General features: G+C 46.6%; 1 protein-coding gene across 2 annotated transcripts in view; it reads right to left on the bottom strand.

Annotated features, from left to right (window-relative positions):
* The window catches only part of C4H1orf35 (chromosome 4 C1orf35 homolog), a 29,463-nt gene extending 6,259 nt beyond the window's left edge, over positions 1 to 23,204 (bottom strand). Inside the window, exons 1-7 of one of the 2 annotated variants that reach the window (XM_063452817.1) lie at positions 23,164 to 23,204; positions 17,899 to 17,999; positions 14,865 to 15,015; positions 3,533 to 3,578; positions 2,157 to 2,239; positions 1,430 to 1,502; positions 500 to 579 (exon numbers count right to left, since the gene is read on the bottom strand). In XM_063452817.1, coding sequence (XP_063308887.1) covers positions 500 to 579; positions 1,430 to 1,502; positions 2,157 to 2,239; positions 3,533 to 3,578; positions 14,865 to 15,015; positions 17,899 to 17,992 — 527 coding nt within the window. In that variant the 5' untranslated portion in view covers positions 17,993 to 17,999; positions 23,164 to 23,204. The other variant, XM_063452816.1, reaches the window with a different exon arrangement.
* Positions 23,205 to 23,552: the final 348 nt, after the last annotated feature.

Genomic DNA, 23,552 nt, shown 5'->3' with positions numbered 1-23,552 from the left:
CATTGAAGTGGCTACCATTCTCCATTTAAGTCCTTCTCCCATTGTGCTATAAAGTACAGTTTGTCCCGTTTCGCTATGTGCAACAATCTTTTATAGCATATCGATAAAGGTTTAGCTTTGACAGGTCTGCCCATACACATTATTCCAAAGTCATGCATCTGAGCACTATCTACCTTAACCACTTTTAATTTTGTTACTATATGTTTTATCCTGATATAAGTGAACAGCTCTGGATTTGTCAGCCCATATTTGTGTTGTGCATCTGGGAATTGCAGTATACCGTTTTCGGTCGGCACCTGTTGAATCCTCGTTATTCCTCCCCTCCCGCAAGTCCCTACATCCAAATCCCTGGTATGGTATGAGCCCAGTCAATATCTTGTGAACTTTCAACATGTCTTTTTTGGCCTTTAGTCTGCCAGGAACGTATCCTCTATACATCTCAATGGATCCTCTAACCCCTACAAATGTGATCTTAACAAGCTGCCAAGTCACGCTTTACCTGCTTTTCTTTTGTTCCTCAGCTGCTTCAGGCTTCTGTTTCTCAGTCACAATTTCTTGGCCATTTCCAGTTTTCTGATGCTGCATTTGCAAAAGTGATATTGGTCATTTTTAGCACGTTCTACGGTCCATATTTACAAAATAATCCAGGTACCAAAATATTGCAACTGTGCATCTCTTTAAATCATCCAATTGTGCAAACAAGTCATAGATTAATTCTGTAAAGAGTGAATGTCCTCAATATATTAAGCTAGCAAACATACAGAAAATATTGTATTACAGCAAGACTTTACACTAGGAATTATTAGCATTGTGGGAGTCAGAGACAGTCTATCTCATTGTTAGTACTGAGTAATGAGACAGGGTACAATATAAAGACACGCACATTGTTACACAGTTACATAGGAATCGAGGCTGAAAAAGACTCAAGTTCATCAAGTTCAACCGTTAAAACCCATTCCTTTCAGTTGTTGATCCTTCCCTCCCATTTATAGCTATAGTCTGTTATGTCAAAAAAGGGGAAAAAAATCTTGACTACATAATGGCAAACGTATTTCTCCTTCAATCTACAACCTGTTCACCTTGATGTTAAATAAATAAATATATATTTATAATCAAAAAAAATACCAGCAAAATACCAGGGGTTTGTAAGTCTTTCTTCTTCATTCAAGTAGATCCGAGAGAGGTCGACGTTTCAGCCCCTAAACTGAGCTTTCATCAGTACATATCATGTCCTCTAGAGTGCCGGTATTTTTTTTTAATATTATCTATTATGTGACCTGAGCACCGGGTACCAAACTTTAAAGTTGGAGTGCAAGTGCCTTGGACTATTATATATATACATATCCATATAAATATATGCAATTGTTTAATTCTTGTTTAATAAGTTATTCCATTTTTTTATTTTTAAAAAACAATAGAAAAAACATACGGTAAAGATGGAGAAGCCCATTTTTGTTGCCTCTACGTCTTCTTTGGAAAGCATGAGTCGGCTGGAGTTCGTGCTGCGGATAGAATTGTGAGATACAAACATAAGTGTGTGCAGTACAGAAACCCAAGGAATGTGGAATAATGTAGCCTGGGAACATGGAGAGCTCAGAGAGCTGGGCCACCACATTTGAAAAGGATGGCTTCTTTATTAGTTCCATGTGGGTGGAATGAGCTGCTTTCTGCATTAATCATGGGAGATATCCAAGCAGAAGGAGCTTAGATGCTCCAGAGAAGGTTCTTCAAACAGATATCTGAGCAGGAAGGGAGGGAGGGGAATCACAAGACATTGACTGCAGTCAACAAACACATGGGTTGTGGTCTACAATGGCCATTAGGATGCTAGCAACCTCAAAAGATTCTACTTTTCAAACATGACTTGGGCCCCACGGCCATAATGTTGTATTTTTGGGTCTGTTTGCTTCCCAATAAACTTGCTTGTATCCTATCAGCCATTGTAACCCGTTCCCAACTTAGTGGACTTGTGACGCTCCCCTTGGGTGCAGTGAGATATTTGTGAATACTCACTGCAGCCAATTAGAATGCTCTGTCATGGTCAGTCTGAGATAACTTTAATGTTTATCTGCTGTACTTACTAGGACATCTCTATTATCAAAGCTCTAATTTACAAAGTGTAACAGAAAATAACCCCAAATTAAATATAATTGTACCTCGAGCTTCCCAAGCCTAGGACTCTGTCTACATCCTTTTCATCTCGTTCAGACCCTTCACGTTTGCAGATGTCAGCGAATTCCTGGGACGAGGAAAATAAATCCCAGGGTAAGTTAAACACCAAGAACTCATGGGAGGGTTTCTTCAATAAAGGTCAAACTGACCCTTAGTAATCGGTTTTAAGAAAATAATGACTTTAGGCAATCAATACATTTAAAACAAATACTGAATAAATTGGTACATGTATAAATATAAACATGAACATTAACACAATATAAATGCATTGTTACAACAATATTCAATGTTTTCATTTGTCTGTTTTATTCTTAAAGAAAAGGGAGAAATAGAATTCATATTGCGTAATATTTGTTAACACAAGTCTTGCCTAAGACTTCTTTAGATTCTTAAGAAAGTAAGAAAGCCATGCATGCAATTAAAGGACCACTATAGGCACCCAGACCAGTTCAGCTTAATGAAGTGGTCTGGGTGCCAGGTCCCTCTAGGATTAACCCTTTCTGCTGTAAACATAGCAGTTTCAGGGAAACTGCTATGTTTACTTTAGGGTTAATCCAGCCTCTAGTGGCTGTCTCATTGACAGCCGCTAGAGGTGCTTCCGCGGTTCTCACTGTGATTTTCACAGTGAGAAGACGCCAGCGTCCATAGGAAAGCATTGAGAATGCTTGCCGCGCCTGCGCATTCAGCCAGTGACGTCAGAAGAGGGGAGAGTCCCAGCGCCGAGGGAGCACGGCGCTGGAAAAAAGGTAAGGAATTAACCCCCTTCCTTCCCCTTCAGCGCCACGGGAGTGGGACCCTGAGGGTGTGGGTACCCTCAGGGCACTATAGTGCCAGGAAAACGAGTTTGTCCTTTAACTACGCATTTTCTCATTAGGTTATATCGAAAGACAACTTGCAAAAGCTGCAGATATTTTATCTGCCGCCTTTACAAGCCCTCCCCTTCTAAGCCCACCCAGACTTTCTGTAGCTGTCTAATCACAGACTTCCCAATGCAGCTCAATGAGGAGTCTTTGCAAGGCAGGTACTCAGGGCAATTGCTGTTTATTGAGTTTAGCTCCATTAAGATAAACAAACCAGGAAGTAACAGGATCAGCTGTCTGATTGACAGCCAGGCAGGTAAAACAAAGTTCATTTAAAAATAATGCTAGTTTTTGTTCAGAGGTATACAAGCTTATAAGACATGCATGGAGCGTGACAGGTTCTCTCTGCATTTACATTTCAAAACTTTTCCAACATGGACATGCTATATGTTGGCCCTAAAGATGACATAGTCTCCATAATGCACGTGTTCTCAAAGTTTACAATGTCTTTTTAAACGAATCTAGAAGTTTCCCCATATGTAGCAGTTTAGTAGACTTACCTCTTTGCTGAGACCCGTGGGCTTACGTTTTATGCTCTTGTAACCTCTGTAAGAACAATACATGTTGTTAGTATGATTTATTTTTATTTTTACAAGCCCTCTTACGGGTCTGACATTAGTCGCTACATGGTTTACACTGATGTTATCTTGACAATCCGAGGCTAAAGGGTCATAAAAATCCACTGTTGGTGTTGTAAATCCACTTAATGAACTTTAAGGCTGGATTTGATTTCTTTAAAGTCTGCACAATTTAAGAAGCGGATAGCTGCCACCAAAATCATTATTTTCAGAGGAAAATCATGCTCGGCAGTTCCATTTAACAGAAAAACAGACAGATGCCATACAAGACCTCATATTACTGGAGGGAGCATTGCTTTGAAGAATGTTAGAGGAAGGTGTGTAATACAGTATATAATGTAAAAAGGGACCTCACTGGATTATAGCGTGCAGAGACCCTTTACCCATGTGAGCACTGACATCCTATAGACCTGCTAATATCAGCCATACAAGCAGCTTCTTTTTTTTTGGTCAATCTTTATTTTTATTTTAAGTTTTTCAGAAACAAACAAAACATAAAGTAAGGTTCAAGGGATATGTTTTACACAAACATCGAAAACATAGTTTAGGATACACCCTCGTTTCCCGGTAGGGCCTATTCCAATATATAGTACAATTGAGGGGGGTGACCCCAGTCGCCATTACATCGTCCTTACATTTACATGGTTAGTATATGTCCCAAACAAGGCAGCATAACCAAGTGGGTTAGCAGAGGTGTCGGGTGGGAGTATCAGCCCGGGACTACGGACAGCAGTGTAGGTGTCTCTCCAAGTTACCCACTCATCTGTCTTCCCATCCGTCATCCCTGAATTACACCCCTCAGTCCTCCTTTATTTATTTCCTCTACTGAGGGGGGGGTAGTAGTCAGTCCGTAATTGGTGTGACCTCATTGTGTTTGCTAAGTGCACCTTTGGGTAGCAAGCATTAGTCAGCAGCATTGGAACATGTGTTCCGTTTGGGTTCTCAGTCAACCTTCCCCCCTTCATTGCCAGTGGTGTGGACTGTAGGGTCTGAGCTTGTTAGTCGCCTGTGGGATGCGTCAGTCTTGGCGGCTTGGGTAGTCGGTGGTGGTCAGCAGATAGTCTGTGCCTTGTAAGGGTCTAGGATTCCTTATGCCTCACTGCCAGTGCCAATGGCCCTCGTGTCCCTCGTACAGATAGCCTCTAGTCCCTGTGGTCCTCTATTAATTGGTCTCCCCGGATCATGGTGTTTGTCCATGGTTCGGAGCTGATCTGAAGGGCCTAAGTGCGGCCCAGCCTTAACTTTTGCGAGGTGACATGTAAGAGGCGACAGCCTCGACTCAGTATGCCTTAAGCCTGTACTTTGCTCGAGGGAACGGTGTGTTCAGGGGGGAAAGGAGAAGGGAGGGGTCGAAGTGGTCAGGGTAGGAGGGTGGTGGTGTGGCAGAGAGGGGGAAGGGGGGGGAGGGGAAGGCTCGTTCGCCAACTGGGCCGGGGCCCCCCGCATTCCTCCGGACCATCCAGCCGGGCACCCCTCCGGGGCCCGAAAAAGCTCCCCAAGGTTTGACCCCCCGTCACGTTCCCTGCTCCGATCTCACTCCGGGAGTCTGTGTTGATGTTTATTGTGGTCTATTTGATAAATACGTTATCCAGGGCAGCCAAACATACATGTATCTTTCTGTGGTGCCATGGAGAGCGGCGGTTAGCTGTTCCATTGCATGTATTTCTTCAACCCTGTCCATCCAGTGTTGCAGGGTGGGAATCTGTGTGGTGCGCCATCGTGTCGGGATAAGCGTCTTGGCAGCGTTCAGGAGGTGTTTGGTTAGAGTCTTTTTATATATCGAGATGGGTAGCGGTGTATGGTGAAGCAGCATCTGAAGTGGTTGCAGGGGGATAGCTGTGCCCGTGATTAGTTCGATCTGGGTGTGTACCTGTTGCCAGTACGGGGTTATCTTTTGGCACGTCCACCATATGTGGAGAGCTGTGCCTACTTCCTTGTTACATCGCCAACAGGTCGGCGATGAGTCCGGGATCATCCGTTGTATTCTCGCTGGGGTTCTATACCAGTTGGTTAATAGTTTATAGTTGAGTTCCTGTTGTTTGGAGCTAATAGAGCTTTGATGAGTCAAGATGTGAATATTCGTCCACTGGGGGGTCGTCAATATTACCCCTGTGGTTTCCTCCCAGCGTACGATGTGTTTCAAAGGTGCATGTTGTGTGGAGGATATCAGCATCGCATATATGGTCGAGATCCCTCTGCATAGGTGTTGCCGCTTCGTGCAGAGTTTCTCAAACTCCGTGAGGGGTCTATGGAGAAGGCGTTTCCCTGGGAGGGCCTGATAGAACGATTTAACTTGGAAGTATCTGAATCTTTCAATCCCCGTTGGTGCCCTATCGGTGATCAGGTCCGGCAGTTGTTTTAGCGCGTCGGTCGTGCACCACTGCTGCATGTATGCCCATTCCGCGTCCCCAAAAGCCTCTACGTCGCGTGGAGATAGTCCCCCTGCCAAGTCCGGATTGTGTGTGATCGGTGTCAGCGGTCCCGGGGTCGTTGTCCACGCCAGTTTAGTCCTTATCGAGTACCATACTCGCAAGGTCGCACCGATAAGTGGGTGTTTGCGGGTTCTTACCGAGGTTAATGGGCCACTCAGCCATATTGCCGCTGGCAGTGAGCCTCCCATCTGGAGCCGTTCCATGTGTATCCATTGTTTCCGTGTGCGGGTGGCGTGCCAATCCACAATTCTATGGATGTGTGTGGCTCTATAGTAGTCCAGGAGTGATGGGAGTCCCACTCCGCCCTGCGCTTTTGGTAGTCGCAGTTGCGATCTTTTCAGTCTTGGTGCCTTGGAGAGCCAGACAAACTTGGAGATGGCCGTGTCCAAGGTCCTGAAGTAGGTCCGTGGTATAGAGATGGGTATAGTCTGAAATAGATATAACAGACGGGGCAGGAGGTTCATTTTTATCGCGTTCATTCTCCCGAACCACGATACGCATAAACCAGCCCATCTGGCTAAATCCGAGCCCAGTTTCTGCTGTATAGGGGCGAAGTTGTGAGTGAATAGCCGTGAGAGGTCTGCAGGTAGCCAGATGCCAAGGTATGACAGCTTTTCCTGACACCATGTGAAGGCATATTGTGATTTAAGTTGGGTAGTCATCGTATCGCCCGTTGTTATGGGAAGAGCCTCCGATTTGTCCGTGTTTAATTTTAGATTCGATATTTGTCCATATTCCTCAAAGGCCCTCAGGAGACTTGGCAGGGAGACCAGTGGTTCGCTAATAAAGAACAGCATATCATCAGCATATGCCGCCACTTTGTGTTCCTGCCCTTGCAGTGCAAACCCCCGTATGCCCCCATCCCGTCTGACCGCCCCCAGGAAGGGTTCCAGGGAGAGGGCAAACAGAAGGGGGGACAGCGGGCATCCCTGTCTCGTTCCGTTGCGTATGTGCACTGGGTCTGAGAGTGCGCCGTTCACCCTGATCCTCGCAGATGGTATCGTGTATAAGGCGGAGACCCACGCCAGGATGTGAGGACCGAAGCCCATTGTCTGTAGTGTCGCTAGCATATAGTGCCAGTCTACCCGGTCAAAGGCCTTCTCCGCGTCTGTTGAGAGGAGAAGGACCTTCTGTGACGACTGTTTTGAGGCGTGTATGATATTCAAGGCTCGGATGGTGTTGTCCCTGGCTTCTCGGCCTGGGACAAACCCAACCTGGTCTGGGCATATCAGCTCCGGTAGAACCCAGCTTATGCGCGTTGCTATGACCTTCGTGAATAGTTTCAGGTCAGCGTTCAGTAGTGATATCGGCCTGTAGCTGGCACAGTTGGTCGGGTCCTTGCCTTCCTTTGGGATTACCGTAATCGTGGCCGCTAGGGTATCCCTAGGGAGCGTACCCCCCTCCAAGAGGGAGTTGAGACCCGTCAGGAGCTTGGGCATGAGTATGTCTCCGAGCACTTTAAAATACCGCACCGGTAGGCCATCGGGTCCCGGTGCCTTATTCGTCTTGGAGCCTTTCAGCGCTGCCTGGAGTTCCTCTATTGTGATGGGGGTTTCCAGTGTGGCTGTTTCTTCTCGGGTGAGGGTCCTCTCTACATGTCGTTGTAGGTATTCCGCTATGCGTGTGTCCTGGAGGCATCGGGCGTCCGGGGTGTCAACCCCCGGTAGGTTGTACAGGTCGTTGTAGAACCCTTGGAAGGCGCTCAGAATTTTATCCGGTATTTGGGTGGTCGTCTGGTCTCTATTCTTAATTTTTGTGATCTGGCACATTCTGCGCCTCTTCTGTAGTACTCTAGCAAGTAAACGGCCGCATTTGTTCGAATACTCGTAGAAAAAGCGCTGGGACTTGCGTATCGTGTACTGAAGTTTGCGTTGGAGGATGTCCCTCAGTGCCCTTCTCGCATCTAGGAGGGATTTGTAGTCCGCGTCGGTCTGGGAGGCCTTATGTGTGGCTTCCAGGTTCGCTATCTGCGCCGTTAACTCGGCCACTCGCAGGCGTTGTTGTTTTTGTCTGTGGGTGCATAATTTGATGAGGTGTCCCCGGATGACACATTTGTGTGTTTCCCACACCGTCATGGCTGTTGTCTCTGGGGTTTCATTTTCTCCAAAGAAGGTTGTTAGGGCCGTTCGGAGTTCCGCGACTACCGGGGCGTCATTGAGGATCGATTCGTTCAACCTCCATTGACGGTCCCTCGGTCGAAATAGTGGGGACTCGAGTGTAGCCGAGACAGGCGAGTGGTCGGACCAGGTCATTGGCATAATCTCTGCTGTTATCAGCTTAGGCAGAAACTCCTGGGATACCAGTATGTAGTCCAGTCTGCTATACGAGCGATGCACCGTGGAAAAATAGGTAAAGTCCTTGTCTGCAGGGTGCATCACTCTCCAGCAATCCACGAGTCCGGAGCCCCCGAGGGCTCTTCGAATGGTCTGCAGACTTTGGCGTGTGAGGGAGCTAACGCCTCTGGAGATGTCGCTCCTCGGTTCCAGAGCCACATTCAGATCCCCTGCAACCACCAGGAATCCCTCTCTGAATCTCTCCAACTTAGTCAGTGTCTGTCGGACGAACCTGCCTTGGCGGGTGTTCGGGGCATATACGCTTGCGAATGTATACGAGCAGCCAGCTATTGTGCCTTTTACGAATAGATAGCGTCCCATGTTGTCGGCAAGGGTGTCTGCACAGTCAAATGGTATCGTGTTTGCGAACAGAATTGCTACTCCTGCCTTCTTGGCTGTCTGGTGGTTCGCGAAAAAACCCACCGGGTATCGCGAGTCTCTTAGCGTTGGGTTTTCCGTGCCTTTGAAATGAGTCTCCTGGAGAAAGGCGACTGACACCTTGTCGGCCCACAGGGTTCGCAGCAGGTGGGATCTCCGCTCGGGAGCATTCAGGCCCCGGGCGTTACACGTCCAGACGTGCAGAGGGGCAGGCGTAAACCCCGACCCCATGGTCCCGAGCCTACTTAGGAGGGGGAGTGGGTTAGGGATAGATGCAGGGGGGGGAGGAGGGGGGAGGTATGTCAGGCCCAAAACAGACCTGTATGATTCGGCACCTGTGGCGGGGGTGTCGCGTGCGACGCCCAAGAGGTGCGTCCCACGCCCCCCCCGTCAACCTTTGAGTGGCGCCTATCTATGGGGATCCGGTCCCTTGGAGCACAGTTGCAGGCAATAGACACTATACAAAAAGAGCGTGGTCAAAAAACTATTAGCAAGTGCTATTCACAATTCCCCTGTCTGCGGGGTTACAGCAATAAGTAGAAATATAAACCAACTATCGCACACCCCCCTGGCCAGCGGTGGCTTGGCTTAACGGGAGGCATAAGGTTCCGAACAGAGATGTGCTGTTTTGTATGTTAGCGGTGAGTGAATGTGAGCGGTTGGCATGGGGTTGGGTCCCTAGACTCCCGGGGGCATCTATCGAACTCTGGGGGGGGAGGTAAGTTCACCGGGTGGGGTCGGGCGCGTCTGGAATATTCTAGGTACGTATGCATCTTGTCCCTGGGCTACTCCGTGGGGGTGAGGGGAGGCGCATGCCTTCTGCGTCACGTGGTTGTGGTGGGTCCTAGGGGGCCTGGGTGTACGGGACATTGTCTCTCAGCTAGTGATTATAGATCCCTGATTCTCACTACATAGTCTCCCGTCCCCAAATACATATGTGTGTCTACTGTGGCCCGTCGGGGCCCCCTCCTGCTCTATGGCCCTTTCTGGTAACAGTTATTCGTCTCATGTGTGGGTCTCCCGGTCTAGGACAGCAAGTCGTATTGACAAATATCATGCCTTAGGTCCTCAGCGATCAGTATACATTCCCTCCCCACTCTCCTGTACATCATAATATCACATAACATTTCTGACCGTGCATACACATTTTTCTTTTTTCGGACCCTTCTGGGGCATATGTTTCTAGGAGCCATCTTGGGGCAGTCCCTTCCCCCTGAACTGTATCGATGCTATGCCTTACGAGAGGAGTGGCGGCACAGCAGTCACATTGACAATAGGGGCCCCGCTCGGGCCTATACCAGAGAACATATTAAGCTGCTGTTTCGCTATCGGGGTTGTAGTAGGTCAGCGGAGGTGCCCTCCCCAGGCAATATTATCCCTTCGTCCCCCCACCCAAATCCCCCATCTAGGGGTTGCATGTGTTGGCCACCCAACACGTGTCCACCGTGCCCTGTGATGACAGTTCAGGTTAGTAACCCGCCAGTCCCCTGGTTCCCAGTGTCCCTTCCGGAGATGGGGGAGCTATCAGCGGCATTAGATACCCTCGTCCCTCTCCCTCCCCAAGTGTCCAGTCCCCCCCCCCATTGCCTTGTGATCCCCATTGTCTATGAGTGTATATGTCCCCGGGTGTGTTCAGGACTCACCAACTCCCCGACCAATCGACCTCTCCTTGGGGCCTACTCTTCCGGGCCCTCCGGGCCCCCTCGCCGACGTGGTGGAGGATTGTTGCCGGGTATAGGTGCCTGTGGGAGCAGCGGTGCCAGAGGGTCTCGTCGTGTTGCCACAGCTTCTTCCAGTATCCAGTTCCTTACTCTAACGGGTGGTAGGCCTAAAGTCCGTAGCATACGTGGGATATCTTCCGGCCAGCGGGCCGTGAGCCATGTATTACCGTGTTTCACTTGGAGGCTGAATGGGAAGCCCCATCGGTACGGTATGCGTTTATCACGGAGGGTACTTGTCACCGGTCTCAGGGCCCTCCTAGCGTCTAGTGTGAGGCCTGATAAGTCCTGAAAGAGTGAAACTTCGACCCCGTGGAATCTGATGGGGGTCTGCTCTCGTGCAGCGGCCATTATTTGTTCTTTCACTCCTTGAGAGGTTAGGCAGCATATTACATCTCTGGGGTTGCCATCCTGTCGTAGAGGGCCCAGTGCTCTGTGCGCCCTCTCCACACGGAGTGTTTCAGGGGCCTGGTCCCGCAATATCTGTTGAAATAAGGCAATTAGCGTTGCCTGGAGCTGAGCTGCGTCCGCTTCTGGCAGGCCCCTAATCCGGATATTATTGCGCCGGCTCCTATTCTCCAGATCTTCCACTTGTCTGCGGAGCGTTAGGAGCATGTTGCCCTGTCTTGTAACCGCCACCTCTGTTGCCCTGTGGTGTTCGTCGCAGCCCTGGGCTGCTGTCTCTATTTCATCTACTCTTTGCTCGAGCGCAGTCAGGTCAGAGCGCATTTCGGCGAGCTCGCCACGCATTGCGGCTCGGATTTCCTGCACTAGGGTGCCAGTGTCTGCCTTGGTGAGCATGCTGGCAGAGATGTGTGCCAGTTCAGCCCTGATCTGGGCTAGCTCGTTGCCCTGTGCGACTTCTGTGCGGGGCTCTCCCTCGTTCTCCGTGGTTGGAGAGGCGGGCGCCATTTTGTGCTCACCATGCTGTTTTCGCGTGTCGGGCGGTGTAGCGACGAAATCGTCCATCGGGCCCGTGTGTCTTCTCGGTGAGTCTGTTCCCGCTGTCTCTGCTGTTAGCTGTCTCTTATTGCGGACCATTTTCTCCCGCTTTTGTGGCTAATTTTCGCTGTTTAGGCGGCCAGGGGTGCGGAGCTCTTTCAGTGTGCGTCCTGCACCATGCTCGTCCAGGCCACGCCCCCTACAAGCAGCTTCTAATGGACATTCCAAACTCAATTTCTGGAAGTATAAAAATTTAATCTATATTTCATGTTTGTGAAATTGCTACCAAACAAGCACATAGAATAAATATCATACTGTTTATTTGTAAGAGCATACTGTGCATAGTGGATTAAATCCATATACAATATGTGGATTAATAGAATTACTTAAACAAAGCTTGCTTCTACCTCAGGGCTCAAAATGACAGTCTTACCATACTAGCCAGGCCTAAACGTTACTTATAAACATCATTTGGCTTTTATTAATAAATAGTGCATGCAATAATAATATACAATGTTACAAAATGAGTGAACTAAAAATGCAGATACATATTTTACAAGTGCATAAAATCCCAGTATACCATAAACCTAAATGCACCTATGTGCAAAAATGTAAAATTAGTCCCAAATCCGTATTTTAAATATATATTGAACTTGGTAACAGTGATGTTGAAGTGAGAGGTGTAGATCTGTGTTTTTATTTGGAAGAAAATATTCTATGAAAAGGATATATAATAAGTGCACATAGTATCATACTGTTGGGAGATATAAATAGATACAAATGACACTCAACATGAGGTAGCCATAGTGTGAAACGTGTGTTGGAGAATTGGACTTTTAATTAAATTTTTTGTGTATTTTTTTTTTATTTAATTGTTATGTATCCAATAAAATGTTGTCTTCATTCAACTATATTGAGTGGCATCTATCTTCAATCTAAGAACTTACTGCAGCCATCATGTGAGTAACTTGATATGTTTATCCATTTATATCTCCCAAGAGTAATATACTGTGTGCAGGAATGTCATAATGCCCAATTTCTCCAACTGGATGTTTGATTCCTTTGTCTCTTGCTTTACAATATTCATATAAAATCTGATTATAAAACCCACAATAAACAAAGGTAAGTCTGCTCATGCCTCCGATATTCTGTTTCTTTATCTATGTGAAAATTAAAGTATCTAAAATATATCCGGGGAACATGTAACTGCTTATAAAAACATAACAGTAACATTAAAGGGATCCTATAGTGCCAGGAAAACAAATCCGTTTTCCTGGCACTATAGGCTCTTGGAGTGCCACTTACCTTAATCCAGTGCCGGGCTCCCTCGGCACTGGTAACCTTTCCTGCCCCGCCGACGTCAACTCCCGAGTGGAGCCGAATGCGCATGCGCGGCCAGAGGAGCGCACGCATTCAAACCCGCCCACAGGAAAGCATTACTCAACGTTTTCCTATGGGGATCTTTTTTGACGCTGGAGGTCCGTGAGTACGTCCAGCGTCAAATAAGTGCGATTTAGCGGGGCCTGGCTGCCAACCTAAATGGTCGCATGCAGAGTGTGCTCCGTGCGAAAAACTCCGGAAGTGCCCTAAATCCAAACTTTCGTCTCATCACACTCAGCCATCCACGACTGGCAAAAAGCTGACTTCACCTCGGCAACACCTGGCAGTTTTATAGACGCACTATGAGCAGATTAGTCTTGAAACACAACAGCGGCCTACTTGGGGGCAGGGGGGGGGGGCTGGCGAGGAGGAAGCGGCCGATCTTCCTGCTGGCTACCCTACTAACAGAAGCAGACGCAACAAGGACTCCCGTTCCCCCTCCTTGCCGGTGGGGGTTATCCCGGCCCCAGCACACACGCCGTACTCACAATCCCCTGGTGGCCCAGCTACCCAGCACACGTTCCTGCTGGACGACTTGGCGGGAACCAAGATGGCGGACACAAGTCCTCACACCATGCCACAAGGCCCGGTGGAACTTACCCTCGCAAGGCTGGATGTCATCTTCACTGAATTTTGGCACAAGCTTGAGGAGAGACAAAGGAGTGCTAACATGCAAAGCTACTCAGCTCCGGTGGCTGACGGCTCTATGCCTCACATGAAGCGCAGAAACAAGCTCACACCAAAGGCACCAGGGGCCCACAGAAAGGCATCCACCACTTGGAGACCACACACCATACGGGTCCCCCATTCCTCGGCAACCACACAAGCACTGGCTCCTACCGAGAATCAGAGGAAGGTCCGCGGTCCCGCTGTAACGGCCCCATATTGGGAAAGCCGTGGGTGGAGAACGGTTACAGCAAAGCCGACTTACCTAAAGCACCACGTCCAGCAACGGCCTGCTAAGCGAATCCCTACAACACGGCTGAAAACTAAGAGGTTAGCTGGATACCGCCGACACGTTCTGGCTGTGACCAACTGCCAACGGCACAACTCACACCCTTTGAAGGACCCTATACATCTGAAGGAAAAGCACCAAAGTAGTGGATTGCTGCCCCAGGTGATGACAAATGCTACATCACAAGCCTACACCTGAGGTCACCAGGGACAGATAAAGCCTTGCACTTTCCCCGCATGACTGGACACCCCACAGACCGGGACTATGTATACCCACTGAGGGGCATTGGTTAGTTGCAAATGCAAGGCCACACACAGCAGCACCTAAACTTAGCTTGGTACTTAACACCTAGGGCTGAATAGGTAACCAGTGCCAGTATTATGCCTCATTGTTTTATTTTGTTAACCACACGGCATTGTGCCACTTGTATTTTTTCTTTTACCACTGTCAGCCAAGGCGGCATAAATGGTAACAAGGGCCAGTGGCATATTACCCCCAGTGCGTAAGCCCAGCATGTTATACTATTTTGTTTTCTTGATTTAATATATTCGACCACGCTAATGTCAATCCATATAGTATGTCTCATACAATTCTACTGTTTTCTTGTTAAGCGACATTATATGCATCAACCTGTATATAAAGTGCAGTACTATCACATGCCACAATCTCATGCCTCTTGAAAAGTCTGTATTCCCTGATGTGGCATTGCAAGCTTGTCTGTATGTCAAACTTTTGCACAACAAAATAAAGAATAAAAAAAAAAAAAAAAAAAAGTGTGATTTACTCCGTGTAAATCGCGGAAGCACCTCTAGTGGCTGTCAGGGAGACAGTCACTAGAGGCTGGATTAATCCTGCAGTGTAAACATAGCAGTTTCTCTGAAACTGCTATGTTTTCAGCTGCAGGGTTAAAACTAGGCGGACCTGGCACCCAGACCACATCATTATCGTGGTCCTTTAACTGACACTTTAGTAGATACAGGGCTATTTATGAGAAAATGTAATTATAGTAAATGAGAGACAAATAGAAAAATAAAACATTTCTGACAGTCCCATGCACCAACATGTCAGCTCTAGGGGGTCACGCTGATTGTACCCCACTCCTACCGGGTGACTCACAGTGCAGCCATCATCGCCTCCTCTTCTGCCTGTTTCACTGCAGCCAGTTCCTCTTCTCTTGACATCTGTCCTGCACCAGATTTCTGCTTTGCATACCACGTCAGATCTTTGCCCTTTTGCCACCTTCCCACTGGGGCCATAAGTGAGTTCCCTGCACAGACAGAAAAACAACAACACTGTCTCTGTTCTTGCGAAATGCTGGATGTCACACAAATACTGAAACAAAATGCCACTTTGCAATGCACACACTAAAACATGATTCCTAACAATGCAGCACTGAGAATTGGCTATATTTTACATGTATAAATGACAGATTTAAAGGTACACTATAGTCACAAAGCCAACTTTAGCTTAAAGAAGCAGTTTTGGTGTATAGATCATGCCCCTTCATTCTCACTGCTCAATTCTCTGCCATTTAGGAGTTAAATCACTTTGTTTATACAGCGCTAGTCACACCTCCCTGCATGTGACTTACACAGCCTTCCTAAACACTTCCTGTATAGAGTCATCTAATGCAATGTTCCCCAACCCCCGGGCCGCGGACCGGTACCGGTCCGTGGATCAAACGGTACCGGGCCGCCCAGGGGTGTGGGGTGTGCGAGCCTGCCGGCTAATGCAGGGCTGGCATTGCCCAAGTGCCAGCCCTGCAATGTGCCTGCGGACCAGAGGGGAGATCAGAGATCTCCCTCCCCGGTCTGCAGGCACATTGCTGACAGCCGGCAGGGGAGGGAGTGAGAGAGGACCCGGGAGCTCTTACCTGCAGCTCCTCCGGGTCCTCCTCTCGCGAGATTTGGAGCGTTGCCGCGGTAACCACGGCAACGCTCCAAATCTCGCGAGAGTGAACTCTAGCCCTGTAACTGGGCTAGAGTTCACCTCACCACCACCGGACCACCAGGGAATCCCCACCGGACCACCAGGGACTCCCCACCGGACCACCAGGGACTAAGAAATGTCCCCCCTCCTCCCAGTAAAGGTAAGAAGGGAGGGGGGACATTAATATATTAATTTTAATTAAATACATTTTAAAAAAGCCTCCTTACCCCCCATACACACACTGCCCCATACACACACTACACACACTGCCCCCACACACACATACTACACACATTGCCCCATAAACACACTACACACACACTACAAACACTGCCCCATGCACACACTACACACTGCCCCATACACACATACACACACTACACACATTGCCCCACAAACACTGCCCCCATGCACACACTGCCCCACAAACACTGCCCCCATGCACACACTACACACACTGCCCCACAAACACTGCCCCCATGCACACACTACACACACTGCCCCACAAACACTTCCCCCATGCACACACTACACACACTGCCCCGATGCACACACTACACACACTGCCCCATACACACACTACACACATTGCCCCACAAACACTGCCCCATACACACTACACACATTGCCCCATACACACACTACACACACTGCCCCACAAACACTGCCCCCATGCACACACTACACACACTGCCCCACAAACACTGCCCCATACACACACTACACACATTGCCCCATACACACACTACACACACTGCCCCACAAACACTGTCCCCATACACACACTGCCCCACAAACACTGCCCCATACACACACTACACACATTGCCCCATACACACACTACAAACACTGCCCCACAAACACTGCCCCATACACAGACTGCACACACTGCCCCACAAACACTGCCCCATAAACACACTACACACATTGCCCCATACACACACTGCCCCATACACACACTACACACACTGCCCCATACACAAACTACACACACTGCCCCACAAACACTGCCCCCATACACACACTGCCCCACAAACACTGCCCCCCACACACACACTGCAACTCTCACACACACTGCCACCCTCACATACACACTGCACCGCTCACACACACATACACACAATTTTGAGTCTATGTCTTTATGTGACTGTGTTTGTGATTTTCTGACTATGTATGTGTCTGCGTGTTTTTTTTAATATATGTGACTGTTTTTTTTTTTTTTTGTCTTACTAAATCAAAACAAGCGGGCCACGGAAAAATTATCAAACGTTTACCGGTCCGCGGCGATAAAAAGGTTGGGGAGCACTGATCTAATGTTTACACTCCCTTTATTGCAAATTCTGTTTAATTTAGCATTTCTTATCTTGCTCTGTTAAAAGTCTTTAAGACCCTGCAGGAGCCTCCTGTATGTAATCAAAGTTCAATTTACAGAGCAGGAGATAAAAACTTCTAAAGCAAGCTAATATCTGATTGAAAATTAAACCCTTTTTTATGCAGGCTGTATGAGTCACAGCACTGAAAGTTGTGGCTAGGGCTACAGGGACAGAAACAAAAGTAATTTAACTCCTATATGGCAGAGAATTGAGCAGTGAGACTGCATGATCTATACACCCAAACTGCTTTATTAAGATAGAGTTGATTTGATGCTTCAGGTGTCCCTTTAAGCAACCAATTACACTGAGAGCTCTAAAACACTCAGTTCACATAGTCAGTTACAATCCTCCTCCTTGCAATTAGGATAATTTACAAAAGAAAAAAAAAACCCAGGCCTCAAATTAATAGGCTTTTCAAAATTTTCCAAAAAATGTATCTACAATAATCCCCATAGACTTCAATGGTGACATGTTAATAAATCATTTGTAAAGTTATCCTAACCGCATTGAATCACGTTCATTACTGGGTTACCTGAAGAATCTGCACATCACCCTGTCCTTCACTAACAGCACTGTAATGTACACGCACATTTAATAACACGGGTCCCACTCTTTTATTTAGGGTTTAGAATTGAGGCATTTTGTAACGCTTATTAAATCGAAGCCTAAGTTGGAAAAAATTTCTAGTTTGGTTATTCTTCTTAAAAGTCCCAAATCAGTTCTCCGCAATTCTAACAACATTAAACATCAACCACTGATTGTCTTTTACTGAAAATGCTGATTTTAGTCCTTTAGGAATTAAACCATTTGTGCATAAAATTAAAGGATGATTGTTGTGCCAAAATTACCCAAATAGTTCTCCCGTTGTTTATCACTTTTCACATCCTCCCAATTGAACTGGTCTTGTCCTCCGCGGACGCCACCGCGAGATGAGCCGAACATTGTAAAACTGTGAGAGAAATAAGGTGATAATTACAAAGATAATCTGGAATAATAGCCCTGAATAAACAGGAAAAGTGCAGTTAAAAATGTATTCTCTTTATTTCTCAAAAGGAAAACACACTATCAAAGAAAAACATTAATAGTGAAAACGACAAAAGATCTATTCTAACGCAAGTGTCACTTTTACATGGAAAATAGTTAAATATGCTCAATATTCACTTTACTTGGTAATTACTAACATTCTGCTAATTAAGTGTTCTTGCATAGCAAGACCACTTACTGTTATCTCACATATATATTATTATTATTATTATAGCCAAATTTGCCACCCTAACTCCTCCCACAGTTTTTACACTACATAGGCAAAAATATACCAAAACGTGCAGATTGTTCCCGATCGGATTGCAATTACTTTGTGGAACGTTTCGCCAAATGGTTCTCGGAATATCATCGTTCTTGTGGCGAAATTTGTCCCATAGGAATGAATGGCAAAGCTAGAGTGGGAGCTGGCAAAAGCTGAAAAATCAGGACATGATTTCTAAACTGCCACCACTCCCTCATTTTAAGGCCCACCTACACAAATCTTATATCAAAATGTTCAGCTATCCCTGCTGCCACTAGAAATGTCCACGGCTAAGCCATAGTCCTGATAGTTTTCACAATATGACCATTTGTTTGCAACTCACGCAGTCCATTGACATTCATTGAAACCCCACTCTGCAAAGCTCACATTTGAAGGGCAATTTCTAAACTGCGACTGTGCCTTCATTGTTAATATCTCAGAGACATACTATACATCAAAATGTAGGTCTGGGTCTTGTGATTCTCACAATATAAAGCTCTTCACTGTAGGATTTATAGTTTTTAAAATACGACCGTTTGAAGATGGCAACCGCAAAAATACTCTGACCTGTGCAAGGCTGCAGCAGCACGTGATGTCATAGACAGGGACTTTTGCACCTGCTAATGTTTTTATAACTGTATGTTTTAATGTAACTGTGAAGCACTTTGGGCAACAACGTTGCAATTAAATGTGCTATATAAATAAATAACAGTTACTCCGCCCACTCCAGTTGTAGACTACTGGTGGAGGCAAGAACACTTCACACAATTTCCCCAGAAATTGTAGCTTTTCTAGTTATTATTATTATTATTATGATATTTATAGAGCGCCGTCAAATTCCGCAGCGCTTTACAGTGGGTGGACTAACAGACATTTAGTTGTAACCAGACAAGTTGGACACACAGGAACAGAGGGGCTGAGGGCCCTGCTCAATGAGCTTACATGCTAGAGGGAGTGGGGTATAGTGATACAAAAAGGTAAGGATAGTATTAGACTAGTACCAACACTATCAACCTCTATTGTCTATTGACTATGTATATCAACATCTCACTCATCTCAATAAAAATATCTAGAGTGAGACAAATATAATACTACATACCCCTCCCTACCTGCCCTGTATAATTACTATATACCCCCTACCTAACTGCCCTGTATAATTACTATATACCCCATACCTCCCCTGTATAGTTACTGTATACCCCATACCTTCCCTGTATAGTTACTATATACCCCCTACCTAACTGCCCTGTATAATTACTATATACCCCATACCTCCCCTGTATAGTTACTGTATACCCCATACCTGCCCTGTATAGTTACTATATACCCCCTACCTAACTGCCCTGTATAATTACTATATACCCCATACCTCCCCTGTATAGTTACTGTATACCCCATACCTGCCCTGTATAGTTACTATATACCCCCTACCTGCCCTGTATAGTTACTATATACCCCCTACCTAACTGCCCTGTATAATTACTATATACCCCATACCTCCCCTGTATAGTTACTATATACCCCATACCTCCCCTGTATAGTTACTGTATACCCCCCACCTGCCCTGTATAGTTACTATATACCCCCTACCTAACTGACCTGTATAATTACAATATACCCCATACCTCCCCTGTATAGTTACTGTATACCCCATACCTGCCCTGTATAGTTACTGTATACCCCCCACCTGCCCTGTATAGTTACTATATACCCCCTACCTAACTGCCCTGTATAATTACAATATACCCCATACCTCCCCTGTATAGTTACTGTATACCCCTACCTGCCCTGTATAGTTACTATATACCCCTTACCTGTCCTGTATAGTTACTGTATACCCCCCACCTGCCCTGTATAATTACTATATACCCCATACCTCCCCTGTATAGTTACTGTATACCCCATACCTGCCCTGTATAGTTACTGTATACCCCCCACCTGCCCTGTATAGTTACTGTATACCCCTACCTGCCCTGTATAGTTACTATATACCCCTTACCTGTCCTGTATAGTTACTGTATACCCCTTACCTGCCCTGTATAGTTACTGTATACCCCCTACCTGCCCTGTATAGTTACTGTATACCCCATACCTGCCCTGTTTAGTTACTGTATACCCCCTACCTGCCCTGTATAATTACTGTATACCCCTACCTGCCCTGTATAGTTACTGTATACCCCCTACCTGCCCTGTATAGTTACTGTATACCCCATACCTGCCCTGTTTAGTTACTGTATACCCCCTACCTGCCCTGTATAGTTACTGTATACCCCATACCTGTCCTGTATAGTTACTGTATACCCCATACCTGCCCTGTATAGTTACTGTATACCCCCTACCTGCCCTGTATAATTACTATATACCCCTACCTGCCCTGTATAGTTACTGTATACCCCATACCTGCCCTGTATAGTTACTGTATACCCCCTACCTGCCCTGTATAATTACTATATACCCCTACCTGCCCTGTATAGTTACTGTATACCCCTACTTGCCCTGTATAGTTACTGTATACCCCCTACCTGCCCTGTATAGTTACTGTATACCCCATACCTGCCCTGTATAGTTACTGTATACCCCCTACCTGCCCTGTATAGTTACTGTATACCCCTACCTGCCCTGTATTGTTACTGTATACCCCCTACCTGCCCTGTATAGTTACTGTATACCGCCTACCTGTCCTGTATAGTTACTATATACCCCTTACCTGCCCTGTATAGTTACTGTATACCCCCTACCTGTCCTGTATAGTTACTGTATACCCCCTACCTGCCCTGTATTGTTACTGTATACCCCCTATCTGCCTTGTATAGTTCCTGTATACCCCCTACCTGCCCTGTATAGTTCCTGTATACCCCCTACCTGCCCTGTATTGTTACTGTATACCCCCTATCTGCCTTGTATAGTTACTGTATACCCCCTACCTGTCCTGTATAGTTCCTGTATACCCCCTACCTGCCCTGTATAGTTCCTGTATACCCCCTACCTGCCCTGTATAGTTCCTGTATACCCCCTACCTGCCCTGTATAGTTACGGTATACCCCCTACCTGCCCTGTTTAGTTACTGTATACCCCCTACCTGCCCTGTATAGTTACTGTATACCCCCCTACCTGCCCTGTATACCCCATACCTCCCCTGTATATTTACTGTATACCCCATACCTGCCCTGTATAGTTACTGTATACCCCCCACCTGCCCTGTATAATTACTGTATACCCCTACCTGCCCTGTATAGTTACTATATACCCCTTACCTGTCCTGTATAGTTACTGTATACCCCCTACCTGCCCTGTATAGTTACTGTATACCCCATACCTGTCCTGTATAGTTACCCCCCACCTGCTCTGTATAGTTACTGTATACCCCATACCTGCCCTGTATAGTTACTGTATACCCCATACCTGTCCTGTATAGTTACTGTATACCCCCTACCTGCCCTGTATAGTTACTGTATACCCCCTACCTGCCCTGTATAATTATTATATACCCCATACCTGCCCTGTATAGTTACTGTATACCCCCTACCTGTCCTGTATAGTTACTATATACCCCCTACCTGCCCTGTATAGTTACTGTATACCCCCTATCTGCCCTGTATAGTTACTGTATACCCCCTACCTGCCCTGTATAATTACTATATACCCCCTACCTGCCCTGTATAGTTACTGTATACCCCCTACCTGCCCTGTATAGTTACTATATACCCCCTACCTGCCCTGTATTGTTACTGTATACCCCCTACCTGCCCTGTAAAGTTACTGTATACCCCCAACCTGTCCTGTATAGTTACTATATACCCCTTACCTGTCCTGTATAGTTACTATACCCCTACCTGCCCTGTATTGTTACTGTATACCCCATATCTGCCTTGTATAGTTACTGTATACCCCCTACCTGTCCTGTATAGTTCCCGTATACCCCCTACCTGCCCTGTATAGTTCCTGTATATCCCCTACCTGCCCTGTATAGTTCCTGTATACCCCCTACCTGCCCTGTATAGTTACTGTATACCCCCTACCTGCCCTGTATAGTTACTGTATACCCCCTACCTGCCCTGTATAGTTACTGTATACCCCCTACCTGCCCTGTATAGTTACTGTATAACCCCCTACCTGCCCTGTATAGTTACTGTATACCCCATAGCTGCCCTGTATAGTTACTGTATACCCCATAGCTTCCCTGTATAGTTACTGTATACCCCCTACCTGCCCTGTATAGTTACTGTATACCCCCTGCCTGCCCTGTATAGTTACTGTATAACCCCTACCTGCCCTGTATAGTTACTGTATACCCCCTACCTGCCCTGTATAGTTACTGTATAACCCCCTACCTGCCCTGTATAGTTACTGTATACCCCCTACCTGCCCTGTATAGTTACTGTATACCCCATAGCTGCCCTGTATAGTTACTGTATACCCCATACCTGCCCTGTATAGTTACTGTATCCCCCCTACCTGCCCTGTATAGTTACTGTATCCCCCCTACCTGCCCTGTATAGTTACTGTATACCCCCTACCTGCCCTGTATAGTTACTGTATACCCCCTACCTGCCCTGTATAGTTACTGTATACCCCCTACCTGCCCTGTATACCCCCTACCTGCCCTGTATAGCTGTGGTGGGAGCCATATACTCCCTGTTATTATGACTCTGTGCTCAGCCCGGGTGGGATTAGAGAATTTATTAAAATAAATGGCTTTATTGACAGGCAGCTGTAGATAGTGACCTGAGAATCCGACCTAGAGCTGGAATTCATTAATCACTCGGAGATTTCTGTTCTCCATCTGAGCTGTGTGTCCTACTTTGCCTCTCCGGCGAGATTTACTTACATTTCCACGCTCTGCTTACTGGTTTCTGGTACTTCCGGTAATGTGCCAATAAGGGACAGATCACATGACCGGAACTTGCTGGGGTCGTGGCCGCCATCTTTGTTTATGGCAACATGTTTTATTTTGATTCCAGTTGGGAGACTGACATAATGTATCCACTGACTACACAAATAAAACGGCTTCTCGGGCTATTTGTTTTAAAATGTTATTTTATATTCTTTTTATTTTAAGCACAAAGTAACTGCCAGGGAATAAAAGTATACACAAAAAAACTCTCCAAGTCAGCTATTTGCCCAGCTTGACCATTTGATCTTATATGTCATACACTTAATGTTGATTGCTGAAGGTGCGTTGTCCCCCCACCCCAAAAAAAAAACACGATACTGTTA

The sequence above is a fragment of the Pelobates fuscus genome, chromosome 4, assembly GCF_036172605.1.
Source record: "Pelobates fuscus isolate aPelFus1 chromosome 4, aPelFus1.pri, whole genome shotgun sequence".
Lineage (NCBI taxonomy): Eukaryota > Metazoa > Chordata > Amphibia > Anura > Pelobatidae > Pelobates > Pelobates fuscus.
Note: the sequence above shows the minus strand (reverse complement) of the source record. Positions and strands in the feature narration are given on the sequence as shown.